The sequence below is a fragment of the Canis lupus genome, chromosome 20 (assembly GCF_011100685.1).
Source record: "Canis lupus familiaris isolate Mischka breed German Shepherd chromosome 20, alternate assembly UU_Cfam_GSD_1.0, whole genome shotgun sequence".
NCBI lineage: Eukaryota > Metazoa > Chordata > Mammalia > Carnivora > Canidae > Canis > Canis lupus.
This window is the reverse complement of record NC_049241.1, coordinates 5,628,598-5,649,301: the sequence shown is the minus strand read 5'-3', so window position 1 is coordinate 5,649,301 and position 20,704 is coordinate 5,628,598. Positions and strand designations below refer to the sequence as shown.

The following is a 20,704-nucleotide window of genomic DNA, read 5'->3' as shown; positions in this document are numbered from 1 at the left end:
GTGCCCCTACCAGGAACTCCCTCCCTGGTCTTCTGACTGGTCTTCTCCAACACCTCCCACCCTGTGAATACATACACACTTGACAGTTTGCAAAAGATTCTCTGAGAGGATGTCTGGCATCATGCCTAAGAGCAGGGACGTGGGTTTGAATTCTGGCTTTGACATTTACAAGCTGTACAAACATGAAGTTGTGACTCCCTTCCACCGCCAGAGCCTCAGCTTCCTGACCTAACCGGACTGCTGATGACACCTGCCCCTCAGGACCATGGTGAGCACAATGGAGAAGATGCCTGCAAAGTGCTGATGGGGCCACACTTCTCCTGCCTCTCCTCTTGTGCCCATTTCACAGATGAGGAGACTGAGGCCCAGAGAGGTGACAGACTTGGTGAGAGTCATAAAATGAAGACACTTCAGGGCTGTCACAAGGCAAGCCCAGGCCTGTCTGACCCCACAGTCCAAGGGTGGGTCTAGGGAGTGGGGGCCAAGGCCCTGGCAGAAGGAAGACCAGGACTAGTTGAGGCCTAGAAGCTTCTCTGGCTCTGAGAGCCCCTCTGCATGTCCTCCTGAGAACAGACAACGCCCAACAGAGCTCCATCAAACTTTGTTCTTTTCTGGCTGGCCCCTCACATCTCCAACATGCTGCCTTGTTGGAGGCCCCACCAGGCCCCGAGCTGGGACCAGTGGCCTAGATGCCTCCCTGGGCCGGCTGCCAGGGGCCTCCTACTGCCTGACCTTCCTCTGTGGGCTCCAGACTTTTGGTAGCTCCCTCCTGCTTATGGAATAAACTTGTTCTGGCATTCAAGGCCCCGGCAACTAACCCCAACTTACTCTGCCAGGCTCATTTCCACTCAGGCATTCTGGCCTCTAGGCCTTCGCCCACGCTGTACTCCCTGCTGGAATACTTCTCTTCCTCTCCCTTCAGCTAAGATCTGTCCTCCCGGAGCCCTCTCTAGAAGAGTTTCTCAAATGCCCTCCACACACCAAATTGAAATTCTTCTCTTCCCAGGCTCCCACAGGCTCTGTTCCAGCCTCTGAGACGTGACCCATCCAGGTGGCCTCTTGGTGGAATCTGCCCAGGCAGCCTGGGCAGTGTCCGACCTGCCCCTGCCGTCGCCCTCAGGCACCCAGCAGACTCTGAGCTTATTCCCACTCCTTCAAACATCTACTGAGCACCTACTGTGCTCCAGAGCCTGGGCTGGGTGCTGTGATCTAAGCCCCAGGCAGGGAGGGGCTGGGTGGGTAATGAGGTCTGGGTGGAGGGGTCATGTGAGCTCCTGGTAGCATTCAACCCTAGCTCTCACTGTGTGACTTTGGGGCAGTCATTTCCCCTCTCAGAGGCTTAGTGTTCTCATTTGTGAAATGGGAATCCTGGTGCCACCTCCCTCACAGGGGGCAGTTGACTCTGACCAGTCATTTCCCCCACGACAGATGAGGAAACTGAGGCTCAGGGCAAGAAGGAACCACCCTCAGGCTACACAGCTGGGACCAGCAGGGCCAGGATCTGAACCTAAGTATCTAACTCCAGAACATGAGTCCCACCATCTAAGGACCCTCACTGGGGCTTCAAATGGGGAGAAGGATGCTCCCTTGTCCCGGGGTCCTGGGGCCGGGTGGCCAGGGCTCTGATCCCCAGCCCACCTCCAGCGTATGGCATCTGCCTGGGCAGCTGAGGTAATGGAGTTATCAGATCTGAGTCAATTAGGCCAGGGCCTGGTACACACTGGAGCTGTGCCAGGCAGCTGACTTTCCTGACAGGGCAGGGACAGGAGGTGGCTGAGAGGAAGCTGGCCTAGCCCCTCACCTGGGCTGGGCCCAGGCCCTGGAAAATCCTTCCTACTGCATGGTGGTGAGATTCCTCTCACCTTTCCCAGCCGCAGGAGTCATTACCTCCAGAAAGCAGTCGTCTTGGTTGGGGGGAGTTGGGGGTGGGGGGCCTCAGAGGGTGGCAGGCGGGGTGAGGAGGGAAACAGCAGTGAGAGCCCCCACTTGCCAGGCTGTGGCCTTTCCCTATCAAACCCCAATAACAGTTTCAAGAGGCAGGGCTTACAACCCTTCACAGGTGCAGAAACTGAGGCCCAGAAAAAGAAAGTACATTGTCCAAGGTCAAGAGTCCAGACACTTGAACTCAGATCCCTCTGCTTCAAAGTCCTGGGTCCTATAGACCCAAGAGAAGGGCCCTCTCTCAGGCCTGACTTCCCTCCCCTCCCAGACAGGGCAGGTTTTGTTATGAGCAAAAGTAGGCGAAACAGATGTGAAAAATGCTTTGTAAACTGTAAGGTGCTAGGCAAACTGGAGAGAATGGAGGCTAATATTAGGCGTGTAGAGGCCAGGTGTACAGCCTCCCCAGACTCAGCCTCCCCTCACCACCCCAACCACCTCGGCCTCCCCAGCTCGGACCCCCCATACCTCCCAGCCCTACCTTAAGCAGCCGCCCACTGACTGTGCCCAGGAAGACCACTGTGTAGTTGCTGACACTGGCCACGGCCACGGAGGAGAGGCCTGGGGCTCGGAACACGGGCGTGGCCTTCAGGGGCTGCAGGATAGACAGTGGGTGCTGCAGGTGGGCAGCCCCACAATCCAGTTGCTCTGGCTGTAGCTGGAAAAGAAGCAATACGTCAGACCGCTAGAACCTTCTTTGGCTCCCTGCCCACACTGTATATCAGGCCCCAGTATCAGAACTTTAAAGTCCTGCTGCTGCTTCGCATGCCCAGGTCTGGGCTGAGGCCCAAACGCTAGCAGGACCCTACCCTTGACCATTGACTGACCCCTGACCTCAGCGTTAGTCGCAGAGCTGCCCCAAGGAGATGACGTTTCGGGTAGGGAGGAAGCATACAGGAAAAGCCGTGTGATGGAGGCAAGAGGAGGTGGCAATGGGACGAGGTCAGGAGGCCAGTACGGTGAGGACAGGGTGAGGCCCCCACACCCTCCTGCACGCGGAGCTGCCCCTCCTGGCTGGTCACAGCCGGGCAGAGCAGAGGAGCCCACACCAGACCACCTGAGGCCATCCTCTGCTTCAACTTACCTGCTGCTACCCAAGAGGTATCCCTCCGGCCTTGGCTGGGTCTCCTCCTCCCAGGTCCCCTGCTCTGACCCCAGCACCACCATGCAAATGTCCAGCAGCTCACCAGACCCCAGACTGAGGCCTCCCCCAACCAAGGCCCTCCGTCTCTCCCACAAGCATACATCCCCCTCATTTGCCCACATTACAGACAGACAAACCAAGGCAAGGTGTGTCCAAATGCACGGCCCTGCCATCCACATGGGCCCAGTGCCACCCTGAGTGGCCAATCAGTCCTCCCACACATGGAGCTAATGACCCAATCATTTCCTGGACTTGTTCCCTGCCCTTCCCCGAGTCCTGTTGCTCCTTCCAAAGGTTCCTTCTGCAACTTGCACAAAAGTACAAAACAGGCCTCCAGGAAGCAGCTTTGAGAAGATAATCACGCAAATCCACAAGGATGCAGACACAAGGACAGGTTTAGAAGAGTAGATGGGGAAAGGACCTCAGCATCCTGCAGGATTGAGCATGAAGATAATGGCACGTGGCCCAGGAGAGCCACCCCCACCCCTGGGGGCCACCACAACTCCGTGTAGATCATGACAGAAAGATCTCTGACTGAGAAAAGTCGCAGGATGTCAGAGGGCCGTTTTGGTAAAGCTGGCACATCCACATGATGGTAAATGTAACAACAGCCTATGTTTGGGGCGCTGGGTGGCTCAGTCAGATGAGTGTCTATCTTCGACTCAGGTCATGATCCCAGGTCCGCGGATACAGCCCACACTGGGCTCCCTGCTCAGTGGGCTCCCCACACTGGGCTCCCAAGGCCTGCCCTGACAGCAGTGGGGAGTCTGCTTCTCCCTCTCCCTCGGTGTGTTCTTTCTCTCTCTCTCTCTCTCTCAAATTGGTAAATAAATAAATAAAATCTTTACTGAGAACTGACATTGTACCAGGCATCAACTCCCTAAATCCTGGTAGTCCTATGAGGTTCCACGTCATAGACGAGGAAACTGAGGCTCATGGGGGGACAGGGCCTGCTCTAGATCACCAGTTGCAGTGTCATGCCTCTCTGGTTGAAACTGGCAGCATACCCCTGGGCCCCTGGACACTGGATGTGGGCAGCCAAGGCTCTGAGCCTCGGAAGGTCACCAGAATGTAGCATCAGAACTGGCAGCCTAAGCGTTTTTTTTTTTTTTTTTTTTTAAGATTTTATTGATTTATTCATGAGAGACAGACAGAGAGAGAGGCAGAGACATAGGCAGAGGGAGAAGCAGGCTCCCCATGGGGAGCCTGATGCAGGACTCCATCCCAGGACCCCAGGATCATGACCTAAGCCAAAGGCAGACGCTCGACCACTGAGCCACCCAGGCGTCCCTGTTGGTTTTTTTTTTTTTTTTAAGATTTTATTTATTCACAAGAGACACAGAGAAAGAGAGAGAGGCAGAGACATAGGCAGAGGGAGGAGCAGGCTCCACGCAGGGAGCCTGATGTGGGACTTGATCCTGGGACCCCAGGATCATGCCCTGGGCCAAAGGCAGGCACTAAACCACTGAGCCACCCAGGCATCCCCCTGTTGGGTTTTTTAAAATTCCTCATTTATGCTTTTTGCAAGCCTAAGTCACTGATGATGTGCCTGTATGGGGTTTGCTCAAAATCTCAGCTAGTTTTCAAAAACAATAAATACCAGGTCCTCCTGTCCTTGGGTGAATAAACACAGTTTCAGGCCCCACAAGCCTCTAGGTGAGGCCTGTATCCCAGGGTGTCCTGGGGGGCTGAGCCCTGAGCCCAGAGTGGGGTGGGGTTGGGGCTACCTCTGGGCCAAAACCCATGAGTGGGTAGTGTTCCACAGAGTAGCTGGGGGTGACCGGGCAAGTCGCCTCACTTCCCTGAGCCTCAGTTTATTGAACCAAGAAGTAGGTGCATCTCTAGCACCTCTGTCACAAGAATCGGGATGAGATCATTCATCAGGGAAGCGCCTGCAGTGTGCGCAGATGCTCCAGAAGTGTTAGCTGACACTGCTGCCATCTCAGATGTGACTGTCACTAAAATGATTATTATAAAATGGAATTTGGGACAAATCCTGCCCCTCCTCTAAAGCTTTCCAGCTGGACAGAGCAGGAGGCCCTCAAGGCAGCCTCTCACCCAGGAGGCTCTCCCAGCCCCTCTTTTCTGGGCCCCCTCAGATCTCAACATGTCCCCCTGAACACAGCTGCCAAGTGAGCCCTTTAAAAATGCAGAGGCCTCCCCTGCTTGAAATCCTCTGATGGTTTGCACAACACTTAGAATAAACACTGAATCCTAAATCCCCCCATCAGGGGCCCTGAGCCCTTCTAAACCCATCCCATACCCTCCTCACCCACGCTTCTCCGCTCATTTCTATCCCTCAAACAGTGGGCCCTACCTCAGGGCCTTTGCTCTTGCTGCTCCCCCTGCCTGGAGTGCCATTCCCTGGGCTGTCACATAATCGGCTCCTTCCTATGCTGCAGCTTCAGACCTACTGTGCCCGACTCCATCCTGTGTGTGTGTCCCCTCCAAGGTCGGGGACAGCTCCCCAGCTATCTCTCCCAGCCCCGGGCCGACCCCTCAGCAATCCTGCAGCTGCAGGGAAGAGGTGAGGGGGGCTCTCAGCAAGCAGGCAGGAGAGTGGGCATTTGGGCCCAAGGCCTGCCAGGAGGGAAGAAGCTTCTCCTAGGGGTTACATAACTTTTCTTCACTGAATATGGATTACTTGCGTCATGAAATAATAAGCTGCTTTAAAATTAAAATTGTAAACCCTTGCCTGGGGGACACGATTTTCCTCCCTGAGCTCTGGGAGGGGTGAGGTGGGGAGGAGGTTGGAGAGGGATGGGGAGACCCGGGAGGCCCCAGATGACATCCTTTGGGGTTTTCTGCCCTGGGCCCTGCAGTGGTGAACCCCAGCCAGCCAGAAAAAGTCAGACGGACAAGGCCCTGAGATGAGGGTGACCTGGGGGCCGGGGTGGCAGAGAGTATGAGGCAGGAGCAAGCCGGGGATCCATCTCTCGCCTGCCCGCCCTGACGTTCACAAGCCATTAATTCTGTACCGATGGAATTTTCTAAAAAGCCTTTCCTCCAACTTTTTTTTTTTCCTTATCCTAAAAATAAAATCTTAAAAAAAAAAAAATGTTTAAAGGAGAAGTAACCCCCGTCAGCTGCTCTGAATGATCTGTGTTCTGAGGGGGAAGCTGACTCCCTGACTGCCAGGGGAAATCATAAGGCTGCCCAACCAGCTCAAAAGTGGAAGCTGGGACACATGTCCACCGACCAGGCGGGAAACGCCTGCCTGTTGGAGGAGGGGGCTGCAGGCCCGGGAAAGGGGGACAGCGCCCTTGGGGATGGGGTGGCTGTCCCCAGCATTGGCCTCTGCCAAACTTGGTCTCCAAAGGCATTAAGAAGAACCTGCCTCCAGCTCCTGGCCATCCTCAGGATCAAGCTTGGCATTCAAGGCCTTTGTGATCTGGCTCCAACTACCCAGGCTTCAAGTCTCTTTTTTCCCTCTGTCCCACCCTCTGCTCTGACCACACCAATCTCTGTAATACCTTGAATGTGGCCACATTTTCCCACCAGGGCTCCTGATCTTTCATAATGTTGCTCCCTTAGCAGCCAGTGCCCTTCCCACACCCCTGAGCCTTCATACTTCCCCTAGACCATCAGTCCCTGTTGTCTTGACCCTTGCTAGTCCCTTTGCCAGACATATCCAGGCAGCAAGTTTTTCACCAGCTTTCAAGATATGACTCAGAAAAAAAAAATCTCCCCTCTTCTGTGACAGCACTGTGCTGGTTACCACTTTCATTTATCATGGTAGCATAAACATGAGCTTCTCCAGGGTGGAGACTGTGAGTGTTTACTAAAGAAAAGAGACTAATTTTGACTAAAGTGTGATTGTATTCAGCTGCTTCTGTTCCAGAGACTGAGAGCAAACAGTGCCGTGGTGGGTGCTGGAGAACTAGAGCAACATATAGGCCAACTGTATACCTACTCTGTGTGTGTGTGTGTGTGTGTGTGTGTGTGCGCGCGCGCGCACGTGCGCGGCAACATAGGAGAGTCAGGTATTCAGGCCAGGCAGCACCTGGCTGCTACTTTTGGTTTCTCTAAGAACCTCAGTATATCCCTCTCTGAAATGGGAAGAGCAATAGCTGGCTGCAGGTCTCAGCTTTTTTCTGAGAGGAGGACACGCCCACCCTCTTCAGCTAGCTCCCTCCTGGGGCCAAAGCTCAGCTCTGCCCACTTTCCCATTAAAACTCTGACATATCGATTTCACTACCAACTGTAATTGTGTTGACTTTCTCTCCCCAGGAAGCCGGTTGGAGCAGGAGCTTCAAGAACCCAGTTTCTCAGGCCTCCACATCCTGCCTGCAAACCCCACCAAACCTCAGCCCCGCTGCAGGTGGCACTCCAAGGAGGATGAGGCATCAGTGGAAGGCCGGGTGGCAGCCTGCGAGGCCCAGTGGTTCCATCCCAGGTACAGAAGACACTGGCTGTTGGGGCTCTGTGCTCGGGCACTGAGGGCACTGTCACACCTCAAGTGTTCGTTATCAAACCAAGATCCCAGGAAAGCAGCTTCACTGTGAGTAGCTGGAAGCACACAATCACTTTTGGGTATTAAAAAGTACACCTGGGCCAGAACCAAACCAAGTCCCCTCCTTGTCACCCTCCACAGCTAAAGGGAGCGTTTAAAACTGTAAAGTACTAAATGCCAACGTGGGATCCTGGAAATGAAAAAGGATCGTGGAGTGAAGTCTGGAGTTCAGTTGAGAGTTAAGTACTAACGCTGGTTTTTTAGTTTTGACAAGTGTACCCCAGGAGTGTAAAACCTTACCGATGGGGAAAATGGGAAGGGTACACCGAAACTGCCTGTACTATCTTTGTGGTTTCCCTGTAAGTCTAAAATTATTCTAAAATAAAAGGTTTATTAAAAAAATAATAGGGGCACCTGGGTGGCTCAGTGGTTGAGCGTCTGCCTTTGGCTCAGGGCGTGATCCTGGGGTCTTGGGATCGAGTCCACATCGGGGTCCCCACAGGGAGCCTGCTTCTCCCTCCTCCTGTGTCTCTGTCTCTTTCTGTGTGTGTCTCATGAATAAATACAATCTTAAAAAAAAAGAGAGAGAGAGAGGGAGCGAGAGAAGCCCTGAGGTTAAAGGGGGAGCATTCTCAAGGTCACCTGCGTGCCACGGGTACTCAGGTGGGGATTTGAAGTCACACCTGTGACTCCAGACCCAAAACCCTCCCTCCCACCTTAAGCTGCCAGAAACCGCAGCTCATGCCCTGTGGCTCCACAGAGCGGACACCTCCACCGACGATAAACTGAGTCATGGAACGAGCCACGGGCCAACCATGTGGCGGCCCAGGGAGGAAACAGGATGGACCTGGCTCTAAGGGCAACCGGCAATGGCCCCCACATCATGGAGGAAGCCGCCTGCTGCCTGGGAAGGAAATACCAGCACCTCCGGGTGGGTGATCAAGATCCTTACTTCCTGGAGAGGGAGGCAAGCAGGGAGAGAATGTGCAACTGGACCACAGAACAACAGCCAAGGGGCCTGGCTCTGAGCCAGGGGTGAAACCAAGGCACAGAGAGAGGTAGAGGCTTCCTCAGGACACACAGCACCATCACCCCTGGTTGCCTGAATCAGGTAGGGGAAAAGCCGAGAAGTAGCAATGGACATGGCAGCTTGAGTAGACCCTTCCAGAGTTTGAGAGGCCTGCCTCTGTTTCCCTGACCCCCCTCTCTGAAGGAGGCGGGTCATTCCACCCCAGGGCACTGCATTCATCCAGGCAAGCTGAGCATCACCTGAAGAGTTGTGCAAACCAACCAGCCAGACCATCCTGAGCACCATATGTGTGTCTCGCCTCTAGCCACAAACTGGCACCCCAGGCCCTGCCACCAAGCTGGACAAAGTCTGGAGGGAGACTCCCCAGGCTGAGGTCAGAGGCCCAGCTGGACTGAAGACCTGCTGCATGTAGGCTCCGTGCAGAACTGCCTCATAGTCACACTCTTGTTATGTCCCCATTTTACAGACAGAGAAAGCGAGCCTCCGACGTACCAAGTCTTGTGGCTCAACACTCACCATGGGATGCTGCCTCCCATCTGAGCCTCAGTCTCTGCATCTGTAAAGTGGGAGTAATAAAAGCACCCTCCACAGAGGGCTGCGGGGAAGGGCTCAGCTCCCAGCAGCCCTCTATCTGACCACGGTCCCCATCCCCATCCGCTGTGCGGGTCACTCCCCAGGACAAGCCGCTGCACTGCAGCCACCCTCACCCACACGGGTGCTGAGAGCTCCGGCCTGCCTGGGAACGGCTACCACAGCCGCTGACTCAAGCAGCCATTGTTTTGTTAGCTGGACGTGGCCCCCCCAGACACCCAGCTCCCCCTTCTTGAAGCTGTTTCTCATTCTGGCCCAGCCTGGCCCCATTTCCAGCCCTTCCCCCCTGGGGTCCCAGAGGAGCGCAGTGTGGGACGGGCAGCCAGCGACTCGGCTCTTCCCTGGCCCGGGAAGTCACTCCCTCTCTCCCCGGCCTGCTCCGATGGGGGCGGGGTGGCAGCGTCCTGCGGCTCCCGCCCCTCCTCTCCCTGGAACAGTTTCCGTCCCAGCCTCTTCCCCTAGAGGGGATGTGGGCCAGGAGAAGCTGAGAGCCGCAGCTGCCTCTCTCTCGGGCACATTTGGCCTTCCTCCTCCTGGGGCTAGGGAGCCCTGGAGATTAGAACTCACACCCTCCTCCCCAGCCCCAGGGTGCTGGCCTCCGTCCCAGAGTCATCATCCAACTGATTGTGGGCACACCCGAGGGGACAGGGCTGGCGTGGAGGCCCCAGCAAACATCTCTGGGCTGGTCCCACGTGCCAGGGACATGGAGGTGCCACATGGGTCCCTCTCTCCAGCTGCCCACGTCCCAGTTCAGAGATCGCCCCCAAGTCAGGAAGGGATCGCTTGGAAATAAGAACAATCCAGTAGCATCAACAACACAATAGTGAGCAGCTACAGTTGGCTTTGTGCCCTGCCTGTACAACCTCATCTAACCCTAGTAAGTTGGTGCTACTTTACAGCAAAGGAAACTGAGGTAGTGACTTGTCCAGGGTCACACAGCCAAAATGGCCAGACACGAGCCTCCAACCTAGGCAGGCTGGCTGCAGAGTCCTTGCCCTTAACCATAGCCCCTCCAGCCGATGCTCCGCTGGGCAGGGCCAATAGCCATGGGGACCTGGCTGCCGGGAGCAGGGAAGGCCCTGGGTGGCAAGCTGGGGAAATTGAGGCCCACCAAGGAGACGGCCACTTCTGGAGGGCTCATTCACCTCAAACAGGGATGTGGGGCGCGCCCTGAGAGGGGCATGGGGGCGGAGGTGACCGCAGAGCCCCATTTAGCTCCTTTCCCGGGCCTGGCCTCCACTTCAAGGCCTCTGCCCGCTGCCCCCCCATTATTTACCGATCAGAGCAGAAAGCACTACATGATTAACGCCCCGCTGGGGCCTCGCTGGGCCTCATAATGGAGCTTCGAGCTTCCTCCCTCCTCTAGCGTGTGATTTATCGTGTTTCAGGGTAAAGGATGGCGGCCTGGGAGGGGCCAGCCCCGCTGGCCTGGCGGATCCCGGATCCCGGTGGCATTGAGTGTCAGCGGGAGAGTGGGTGGTGCACGGGCCCATTCAGGCAGCCTGCTGGGTTCGGCTCTGGCCCAAACACAGGCTTTGAAAAGAAAACGGCCACACTCCGGGGGTAGCCAGGATCCAAATTCACGTGGCTGGTGCCAGAAGACTTTCCAGGCCTGTCCCCACGCGGCACCAGCTGGTTTCCATGGCAATCCCCACACCGTTGTCTGAGCTGGAGAGGCCCACGGGAGTCACCTGGTCCAGCCTCAGTGGGGACTCTGGGAGAGAGCCTCCTGCTCCTGCCAGCACCTAGCGGGCCTGACGAGGGGCCAGCAGCTATGAAGTCCCTTCTAGACCTGGATCAACTATGTCTCACTCTTCCGCAAAAGCCTTGCTGGCTCCCCGCAGCCCACAGGACAGCATCTAAATCCTTGGCCTGCACCCCAGACCCCACACACTCAGCTTCATCTCTGCCTGCTACCCAAGCCACGTTCCATCCACCACATCTCTGGGCCTTTGCCTCTGCCTAGAGTGCCCTCCCCAGCCCCATCTGCCCAAGTCCCACTCCAACATCCCCCTCCTCCAGGAAGCCTTCCTTGACTCCCTCAGAAGAGGCTGGGCAGTGCACAGCCCTGGCTGCGGCATCTCCTCTGGCAGGATCTCCTCTCTGGCTGCCTGGGAGCTCCTGGAGGGTAGGGGCAGAGTCTGATTCGTCCCTTTTTTGGGAGCCTCCTATACTGCCACATTCTAGAGAACCCTGCACCAGGAGCAAGGACAGGCAGGAGATGCTTCCTAGGAGGCGCTGGGCTTTGGTGGATGAAGGCAGAGGCAGCGGCAGTCTTGGGGAACAGGAGCCCCACGCCTGGGACCATGCCGGGCCCCGGGGCGCACTGGGAAGCTCCCAGTCCTGCTCACAACACCCCCAGCAGGGCCAGAGCTCCCCTGGGTGTCTGTTTCCTCACCCCTTCCCACCGTGCCTCTGAGAGCCCCTTTGGGTCACACCCCTGCAGTGTCCCAATGTTTTGGGAAGAACCAAAGAGTAAACATGATGAGCATGGGCTCTGTAGCCAGACACACGCTCCACCTTTTACCCACTGTGTTGCCCCAGGCAAGTCACTTAACCTCTCTGGCCCTCAGTTTCCCCTTTCTGTAGGGATAAAACTCATCTCATTCCACTTCTGGGGAGATTAAAAGATAGACGACACATAGAGCGCTTTGCAATCCGCCTAACACAAAATCAACTCCCAAGAGACAGCAGCAGTAATAGAGGTAACACAGATACTGATGGAAGCCCTTCTCCGACGGAGTGCTTCCCTGCCACTCCCACAGCCCGACGCAGATTGGAAAACTGAGGTCCAGAAAGGAGATGGGACCCCACATCACCCGGGGCGCAGGCCCTCATGCTCCTCTTCCACACACACCGACTGTTCTCCCTCCAGCAACCGGAGCTCAGAACTCGGCCTGTTTCCTTAATCTCCATGAAAACCAGCAGCCGCGGGCCAGCAAATCTGACCCTTGCAGCGTGTTTCTGCAGGGGCTGATGCTGACTCACACAGCCTCTGCCAAACACCAGGCTGCTCTGTTCTTCCCTGTGCTGACCCCATTTTGCAGACGGGAAGAAGGAGGACCAGAGAAGGGAAGTGACTTGCCCGAGGCCATAGCTAGGAAGGTACAGAGCCAGGACTTGAATCCAGGGAATCGGTGCCAGGGCCCAGCATGCATGTACCCCCTGGTCCTGCCTGGGTGTGGCAGGTCCTAACTGTGGGTATTGCTAAGGCCAGGCCCATCCACCCTCCGAACAAACCCTGGATGGTGCCATATTGGCCCGGAGGGGAGGCAGCCTCCCAGCCCCAGTACCCGGCCAGCACTGGTCTAGTGTGGAAGGAGATCTGTCAAGTCATCATTCAAACTGACCACATCCGTCACTTGCACACTCAAAGGGCCAGGAAGCTCACTCCTTTCAGAGTCATCGGATCATACATATTTTTAGAGATGAATGCACCTAGTGGTTCCCGGCCTTCCCACTTCCTCAGAAGGCCTGTTCAGCCCCAGCCTTGACAGATGGCCTGGCCAGGCTCCCCCTACTCTGGAACTGAGTCACTGCCCCATCAGCTCCCAGTTTCCATCCGGGGCCTGCGTGGAGGTGCTATCACAGAAGAGGGTTTTGTACAAAGGGCCCGGCCCAAGTCTCCATGGAACAGGGCTACTGCAGAACTCCCAGCTGAGAGCTCACAGAGAATGCTAGCCGTCATCCACCATGGATTCTGGGGCCAGAGAGCCAGTCTGCAGGTCCCCATTCCTGCTAATCAGCCATGTGACCCCGGGCCTCAGTTTCTCCATCCGTAAGCTGGGGATAACAGCACTTCCTGCCTCACGGTGGGGGGCTGTGATATCAGGCACACGGGTGCTGGTGAAGGGCCGCCGCAGGTGACGCCGCTCAGAACCGGGAGCTCAGCCCCGGAGAGCTGACAGGGCACCCACCCTGCACACACCCCGCAGGCCTGCCAGGTACCTGGCACCTGCCCAGTCGATGGCAGTGAAAACATGCCCACTCTCCAGGTCAGCCTCTGCCTTCCTGCCCCCGAGCTCACTCAGCTGGGGCAGCCCTGGACACACCCTCGCCTCACCCCTCTGTCGTCTTGCCCACCCAAGTCACTTTTAGGACTTGGTGTGATTCCATCTCCTCTGAGGGCCTGAACCCCCTTCCTCTGAGCACTCCCTGCTCTGCTGGCTGTTTCACACATGCCGAGCACACTCTTCTCAGATGCAGTTTCTCCCTCCTGTTACTAATACCTCCAACTGCCATTTCCTGGGCACCGCATGTGGGATTTCAATCTGCCCACATCCTCAGAGGGAGACACTGTCCCACTTTACAATGAGGAAGCAGAGGCCCAGAGAGGGTACGTGACTCGCCCTGGCCACACGGCACATAGGCAAGAGAATGGGACTCAACATCTCGTACCTGGGAGTCAGGACTGGGGACATTCCCAGGATGGGCCGGGATATTGGATTATTAGCCATCACCTGGCCCAAGGCCTGTCTATCTCTCTAGGCTAGACGGTCATCCTGGCCAGCCCTACTGGAATCCCCTAAGTCCCACCAAGTATCCGCTTGTACCCTTGGCCACAGGAAGCTCACTCCCAGCCCCCAGCGCAACTCCAAATGTAAAGCCCATTTTGGAAGCTCTGTCTCCCTCCACCTCCACCCAGGATTTCAGCCCCTAAATTGGTTCAGAAAACGCCTTCTTGACGATGAGCGCCCACCCACCGCATGCCAGTTTAAAACAGCCTGAGGGTTTTTTTTCCACCTTTACTATAAAAAGACACCTTGAAAATGCAGCATTGGCATTTCCCTGTTGGTTTTCCTTTTGACTTAAAAAAACAAATATCACGGTCACTCAACGGTTGAGAGGAAAGATTTGGGGAAGGGGGTTAGACTCAGCCTGCCCTCACCTTGCCGGGTAACCCTGTGCCTCAGTTTCCCCATCAATAGCGCATAGCAACTTGCCAACTTGTTTTCACCTCAAATCTAAATTGAGGAAAGGGATCCAAGCTACGTGCAATGGAGGATAGTTTTCACACTCACTTTCTCATAATTGTGCCACCGCCCCAACTATGCCAAAAACAACCAGGGACAAAGTCGGGGCCTTCCGAAGCCTGGCGGGGTGGACATATTTCCCTGTTTCTGACCTCACACCTGGGCAGCTCCTCCCTTCTCCGGCAGATTCCTGGATAGAAGGTGGCAGCAGAGGCTAAGACTTCGTTGTCTTGAAGGCAGACAACAGAGGACAAAGTCGACCAGGTGAGGATCTGGAAAGTCTGAAATCACCCTGACTGAGGGGCTGGGCTTCCAGAGGACCACCCAAGCCACCTCGCTTGGAGGTCAGCTGTCCCTAGAGAACAGATGGAAGGGCAGGGTCCTATGTCCTGCACTGAGACCACCCGGTGCAAGAGAAGTCAGGTCAGGTGGCTCCGGGAGAGAAAGGGAATCCAGGCACCTGGAACTCCCCAACACCCCCAAACCAAATTCATCCTCCCCCAGAAGCACCACACCGTGTGCCCTATTCCGACAGCACCAACTTCCATCCCAATGCTAGACCCGACTGTTTAGCTTCCATCTCCACCCTGTCCATCTTCACCTCTGGATGTCCTGTCCTGAACCCACTGCTTCCCTCTACGCCCTTGGACCCCAGGCCCTTAGCATCCCCCAAGAACAAGGCCTGACCCACTGCCTCCACCACAGTGCCCAGCACCCACCATGGGGCCTGGCGCATAGTAGATGCTCAAGAAATATCTGCCAGTGAGTGAATGAATCTCTTGCCGGGAAGATAGCAGCAGCCCTCCAACTACTCTCCCTGCCTCTTAACTGCCCTCTCACCAGCCACCTAGGCACTTTCTGAAACAATTCTATTAAAAATAATCATAGTGTAGTTGACCCTGGAACAATGCAAGTTTGAACTGTGTGGATCCACTTATATAGGAATTTTTTGCAGGACAGCACTGTAAGTGTATTTTCCCTTTGTTCTGATTTTCTTCATAATGTTTTCTTTTTCCCAGCTGACTTTAAGAATACAGCATACAACACACATAACATAAGAAATATACATCAATCACTACTTACGTTACTGGTAAGGCTCCCAGTCAACGGGAGGCTCTTAGTAGTTATGTTTCGGGGAAGTCAGTTTCAGGTCAGTGCTGCTGGGCCACATCTCCCAGATATGTCCAAGGCCACAGAGTCTGGGCTTCTAGTGTAGCCTTGGGTGGGTGGGGGCACAGTTATTCCTGCTCTTCTCTGTGGCCGGGTCCCCAGTTACAGGCTCAGAATTTGGGTTCAGATGTTAAATGCAGATTTTTCACCGTGCAGGGGGTCAATACCCCTAACCCCTGAGTTGTTCAAGGGTCAGCTGTGATTGCAAACATGTGCGCCAGGCAGTCTACTAAGAACTTTACAGGTATTCTCTCCTTTAACCTCACAGCAGTCCTATAAGTTAAGTACCTTACTATCACTCCCATTCTACGGAAGAGGAAAGTGAAATGCTCATTCAGCTCACATCACTCCTCTGGCTAAGACCCTTCGTGGCTCCCATATCCCCAGGATACAGTCCCAAATCCACAATGAGGCCTCCCTGCAACTGCAGGCCCTGCCCCACTCTCCCAGCCTCTCTCTCACATTCTCCCCATGCCCCCCACCACAGGGACCACCTTCAACTGCTCTGTTGGCCACTTTGCTGTCTCCTACCTCCAGGCCCTGGCACAGGCTGTTCCCTCGGCCAAGACCCTTTTGTCTTCTTGTGGCAGTTTTGTGTGGCTAACCCCAGCTCATCCATCTACCTCCACATTGACAGCACCTTCCCCAGAAGCTGTGATGTCCCCTCTTGGGGCTCCCTCTGTCCAGGGTCTCCTATTACCTGCTCGCAGCCCCCTGGTCTCTAAGGGCCTGGCCATGTATCCATCCTCTGCTCACTTGCATCGGCCACAAGAAAAGAAACTGAGTCACCACTGGTCACCAGCACACAGCATCAGGCTGGAGCACACAGTAGGGGCTTAGGAAATGTCTACTGAGGCCTCCATCTGGGGCTAGAGATGGGAAGTGGTGGGAGTATTTACTGCTGCAGAACAAGCCAAAAGAGGTCAGAGCTGTCCGGGGCCAAGCCCAGACCCGTGCTAATAGGGCCCCTGGGGTAAAAACAGGAACAGCAGGCAGCTACCAGGTGGTTCCTGCATGCCAGGTACCACACACTCCACATTACCTCATTCATTTCGTCCTTAAAGCCATCCCTGGAGATTTGTTTTTATTGTCCCCACTCTACAGAGGAGAAAACTGAGGCTCAAAGAGGTTAAGTCACGTGCCAAGGTCACACAGCTGGGAAGTGACACAGTAGGATATGAATCCAGGGTACAAAGCCCAAATTCTGAGCCTGTAACTGGGGACCTGGCCACAGAGAAGAGCAGGAATAACCGTGGCCCCAGCCACCCAAGGCTACACTAGAAGCCCAGACTCTGTGGCCTTGGACATATCTGGGAGATGTGGCCCAGCAGCACTGACCTGTGTCCACAGCTGGGCAAGGGGAAGGGGGGAGGGGTGTGGAGGTCACAGGGAGAATGGCTGAGAAGGACCAGAAATCACCTTGAGCTAGGGAGAAGGCCCATGGCCACTCTGTCCCTGGGCCTGTGTCCCTGGAGAGGCCCTGCCCCTCTAAGGAGAAGAAAGCCCCAGCCCCCTTCAGCAGAGTGAGTCACAGCACCAGGCCAGGCTGGGGACCGTGGGAACCAGGCCGGTTCCTGCCAGAGGGGGAGGGGGATACTGCAGTGGCCGCCTGAGGAATCCCATGGATCAACCCACAGCAAGGGCCTGGATGGACACACAGGCTCTAGAAAGGCCGAAGGAAGGCCCAGCAGCTGGCCTGACCTCAGCCTTGACCACCACAGTAGGGTCTTCCCTCCGTAGAACAGGGATCAATTCCCCCCACCCACTCACCTCCTCTGGCCCTGAGAGCTTGTACCCACGAACACACCCCTCTGGGGGATGTGGCTCTGAGGGGCGGAATGGTAGATGTCCCAATCACAGCGCTGGGCAGCCAGCCCCAACCTGGCCAGCCCCTGTGGGTGGCAATCTGCCCCGCTCACCCACCGTGACCTTTATTTTCAGGGCGGCCAGCCAGCTGATGGTGGGCAGCCGTGGGAGCCCGAAAGCAGGAGAAGGAATCTGTGTTTTCTCAAAGCCCCAGTGTTGGGCACACCCACAAGGGAATAAATAGTCTCATGAGATTCTTGCCACAGCCTGAAGACCATGCAGAGGGATGGGGCAGAGCCATGGGGGGCCTGGCCTCAAGGCTGAGTTCAGCATTTTGCTGAGGGAGAAACTGAGGCTTCCTAGGGGAATGGCAAAGCCTGGGGTTGAAATGGAGTCCCCAGATTGCACGAGGATGCACAGTGTAGAAAAGGCACAGGGTCCCATGTCTCAGGGCCCCCTGAAGAAGTGACCCCTTGCTAGTGGGCTTTCTTGAGGGGACCTGCACAAAATTCCCTTCTATACTTGTGCCATGTCCCCCACAAGGTCAACACACACAGTGATCCCCCAGCCTGGTGCCCTCACCTCTGTGCAAGCCAGTTCTAGCAGCCTGGGCCCCATTCCCACCCAGCTGCTTTGCTAGTGGCACCTGGCCCCTCCTCACTCCCTCCTGAGCCCCTGGCCCTCTCCTACCCCCTGAACACCCCAGTGCTGCACACAGTCCTATTCACCTCCCTCTACTCTCCTGTCCCCACACCAGCACACACACACACACACACACACGCACTCTGAGCGAAGTGTCCACAAGACAGCAAAGGATCGGGAGGGGTATTAAGAACCCAGATGGGGCCATAATGGCCTGGATTCAAACCCTGCCTCTGCTGGTTCCCAGCTGTGTGATCTTGAGCAAGTTGTTTAACCTCTCTGTTCCTCAGTTTCTTCATCTGCAAACTGGAGATGAGAGTAGAGGCTACCTCAGAGGGTTGTTGTGAGGACCAAGACAGTTGATGCACTCAGTAGGCATCTCACAAGTGTCGTTGGCTGGCCCACAGCCCCCATGCCCGGCACCTGCTAAGGGCTCAGTATACAGACGTTGAATGAGCGAATAAAAGTTGGCCTCAGAACACACCTGTTTGCCAACCAGCGGCCTCCCCAGAGTACCTACCGGTTCCTGACACCTGTGTTCCCTGCCACATGCATTCCACCGCACACCCAGGCCCACCTTGCTGCCCCAGTGTGGGACACTTCTACCTGCCCTCACTCCTGCATGACCAGGGTCTGGCACACACATCCCTGTCGCTCCCTCCTTGCTGCCCGTCACACATGTCTGCAGAGCCCTGGCGCACACCTGCATGCCTCCCTGCACACCTGCCGAGCCCAAGCGCACCTCTGCCGACTCCCAGGGCGGCTCTGATAGGCTCACACGGCCACACCTTTGGTTAGACATGCGCTTGCTTGCTCTGCACTCAGTACACACCTAGGACCACCACGAGCACACCTGGGCTACATAGGCACCTTTGGGTCTCTCCAGCGCAGATCTGCAGCCTCGACCCCTCCCGCACACCTGGTTCCGCTCGCCCGCAAGCCAGGCGCTCTCCAGAATGCCCGCAGGCGCGCACCCGTAGCGCCCCCACCCTGGCGGACACCTAGGTCCCGGGAAATGCACCTGGGGCCCAGAGCACGCACAGCTGGGCCCCCACACTCACACCCGTGTCCCGCCCGGGGACCGCACGCCGCCCCTCCCGCCCCCGGGCGGGCGTCGGCCCCGTCGGCGTACCTGGATGTTGCGCTTGCGCTCGCAGGCCGGCCCGGTGCCCTGCACCACGCTGTCCAGCACGGCCACCACGTCCGGCGCCGGCTCCACGAAGCAGGCGTTGCGCGCGGCGCGGATGGCGGCTTGCACGTCGGCGAAGCGGAAGGCGCACAGCGCGGCCGGAGTGGCGCGGGCGGCGGGGGAGCCCTGCGGCCGCTCGAAGACGGCGAAGAGCAGCTCGCGCGCGGGGAAGACGGACACCAGGCGGCTGTAGAGGTCGCCGCGGCCCGCGCCGCCCGCGCACTGCAAGCCCAGCTGGATGTAGGACTCGGTGAGCTTCTTGGCGTCGCCGCCCGCGCCGCGGGGCAGGCAGATGCGCGCCAGCAGGCTCCGCGCCTGGCTCTCCTTGTCGCCCGCGCGCGCCTCGCTGTTGAGCGCCAGGTACGCGTAGGACGGGGCGCCCGGCGGCGGCTCGGGCGGGTGCAGGAAGGCGCGCACGAAGCCCAGCTTGTGCTGCTCCTTGGCGCCCTGCTTGATCTTGAGGATGTTGTCGTCGGAGGGGTTGAGGTCGAAGGTGAAGAGCTTGGCCAGGTCGCCGCGCGCATCCAGCGAGCGGATGGCGATCTCGGGCGTGTTCTCGAAGCGGTGGTCCTCCAGGCTGCGGTTGCGCGGGAAGAAGGCGCTGCCGTAGCCGGTGTACGTGGCGCCCACGAGCAGGCGGCTGCCCCCGGAGCCGGCGGCCGGCGGCAGCACCAGCCCCACGGTGGACGCGTTCGGGTGGTTGGCCGCCACGTTGAGCATGCTGGGGAACACGGTGACGGGCTCGGCGGGCGGCGCGGCGGGCGGGAAGCGCACGGCCACGGCGGAGATGTTGCCCCGGCGCCGCAGCTGGCAGAAGCCCTGGTAGATGGAGCCGCACGCCACCACCAGCCCCTGGCCCGGGTCCAGCTGCAGGATCTTGTTGTAGTTGTCGGTGAGGCGCCGCGGGTGCTCGCACGAGGCCTGGGGCAGCTGCGGGGCGTGACACAGCGGGCTGTCGGCCACCGGGCCCACGGCCGCCTCGGCCTCCAGGCTCAGGTTGGCGCCCGACAGCTGGTAGAGGCGGTTCACGGCCGCCAAGTACACGGTCCCCGCCGCGCCGTCCAGGGCGAAGTTGTTGGTGGGCGTGGGCGAGGGGAAGCGGCGCTGGACCTCCAGGGCGCCGGCCCGCGCCGCCCCCAGCAGCAGCAGCAGCGGCGGCAGCAGCGGGCACGGCCGGGGGGCCCGGCGTGGCGGGCGCGGCGGCGGGGGGCTGGCCGCGGCCGCCCGGGCGCTAAGGGGTGCGCCGCCCGCGGCACGACGAGCCATCCGGGCGTGCGCGGGCTGCGCGGCGCGGCGAGTGCATGGGGCGCGGCGCGGCCGGGAGCCGGGAGCCCGGAGGCGGCGGGAGGCGGGGGGCGGGCCCGGGCCGCGAGGCGCTTCCTGCCCGCGCCAGCGGCCCCCGGCCCCGGCGCCCCGGCCCCGGCTCAGCCGCGCGGCGCAGCCCGGGGGCGGGGCGGGGGCGGCTCCGCGGCGGACACGCCCCCGCCCCCGCCCCCGCCCCCGCCCCGCCGCGCCCCGCCCGGCCGCGCCCCGCCTCCCGCCCCCCCGCGGCCCCCGCCCCCGCCCGCCCGGCCCCGGCCCCCGCCCGCGCCCGGCCCGCGCCCGCCCCCGCCCCCGCCCGTAGACGGCGAGGCCGCCCCGCGCGCCCCAGGGCTCTCCCGCGCGGCGCCCGCTGCCCGAGGCTCCCTGCCCCGCGCTGCCTCCGCTTCCGTCGCTCGTTCCTCCCTCTCGGCCGCTCGGCCTTGTTTCCCTTTTCCTTCCTCCCCTT

The 20,704-nt window shown here is 58.2% G+C and overlaps 1 protein-coding gene across 1 annotated transcript in view; it reads right to left on the bottom strand.

Annotated features, from left to right (window-relative positions):
• PLXND1 (plexin D1) overlaps positions 1 to 20,202 on the bottom strand; it is a 55,602-nt gene extending 35,400 nt beyond the window's left edge. Inside the window, 2 exon segments of the mRNA XM_038565591.1 lie at positions 2,420 to 2,596; positions 18,880 to 20,202. Of these exon segments, the coding sequence (XP_038421519.1) occupies positions 2,420 to 2,596; positions 18,880 to 20,202 (1,500 nt within the window).
• Between the last annotated feature and the right edge of the window lie 502 nt (positions 20,203 to 20,704).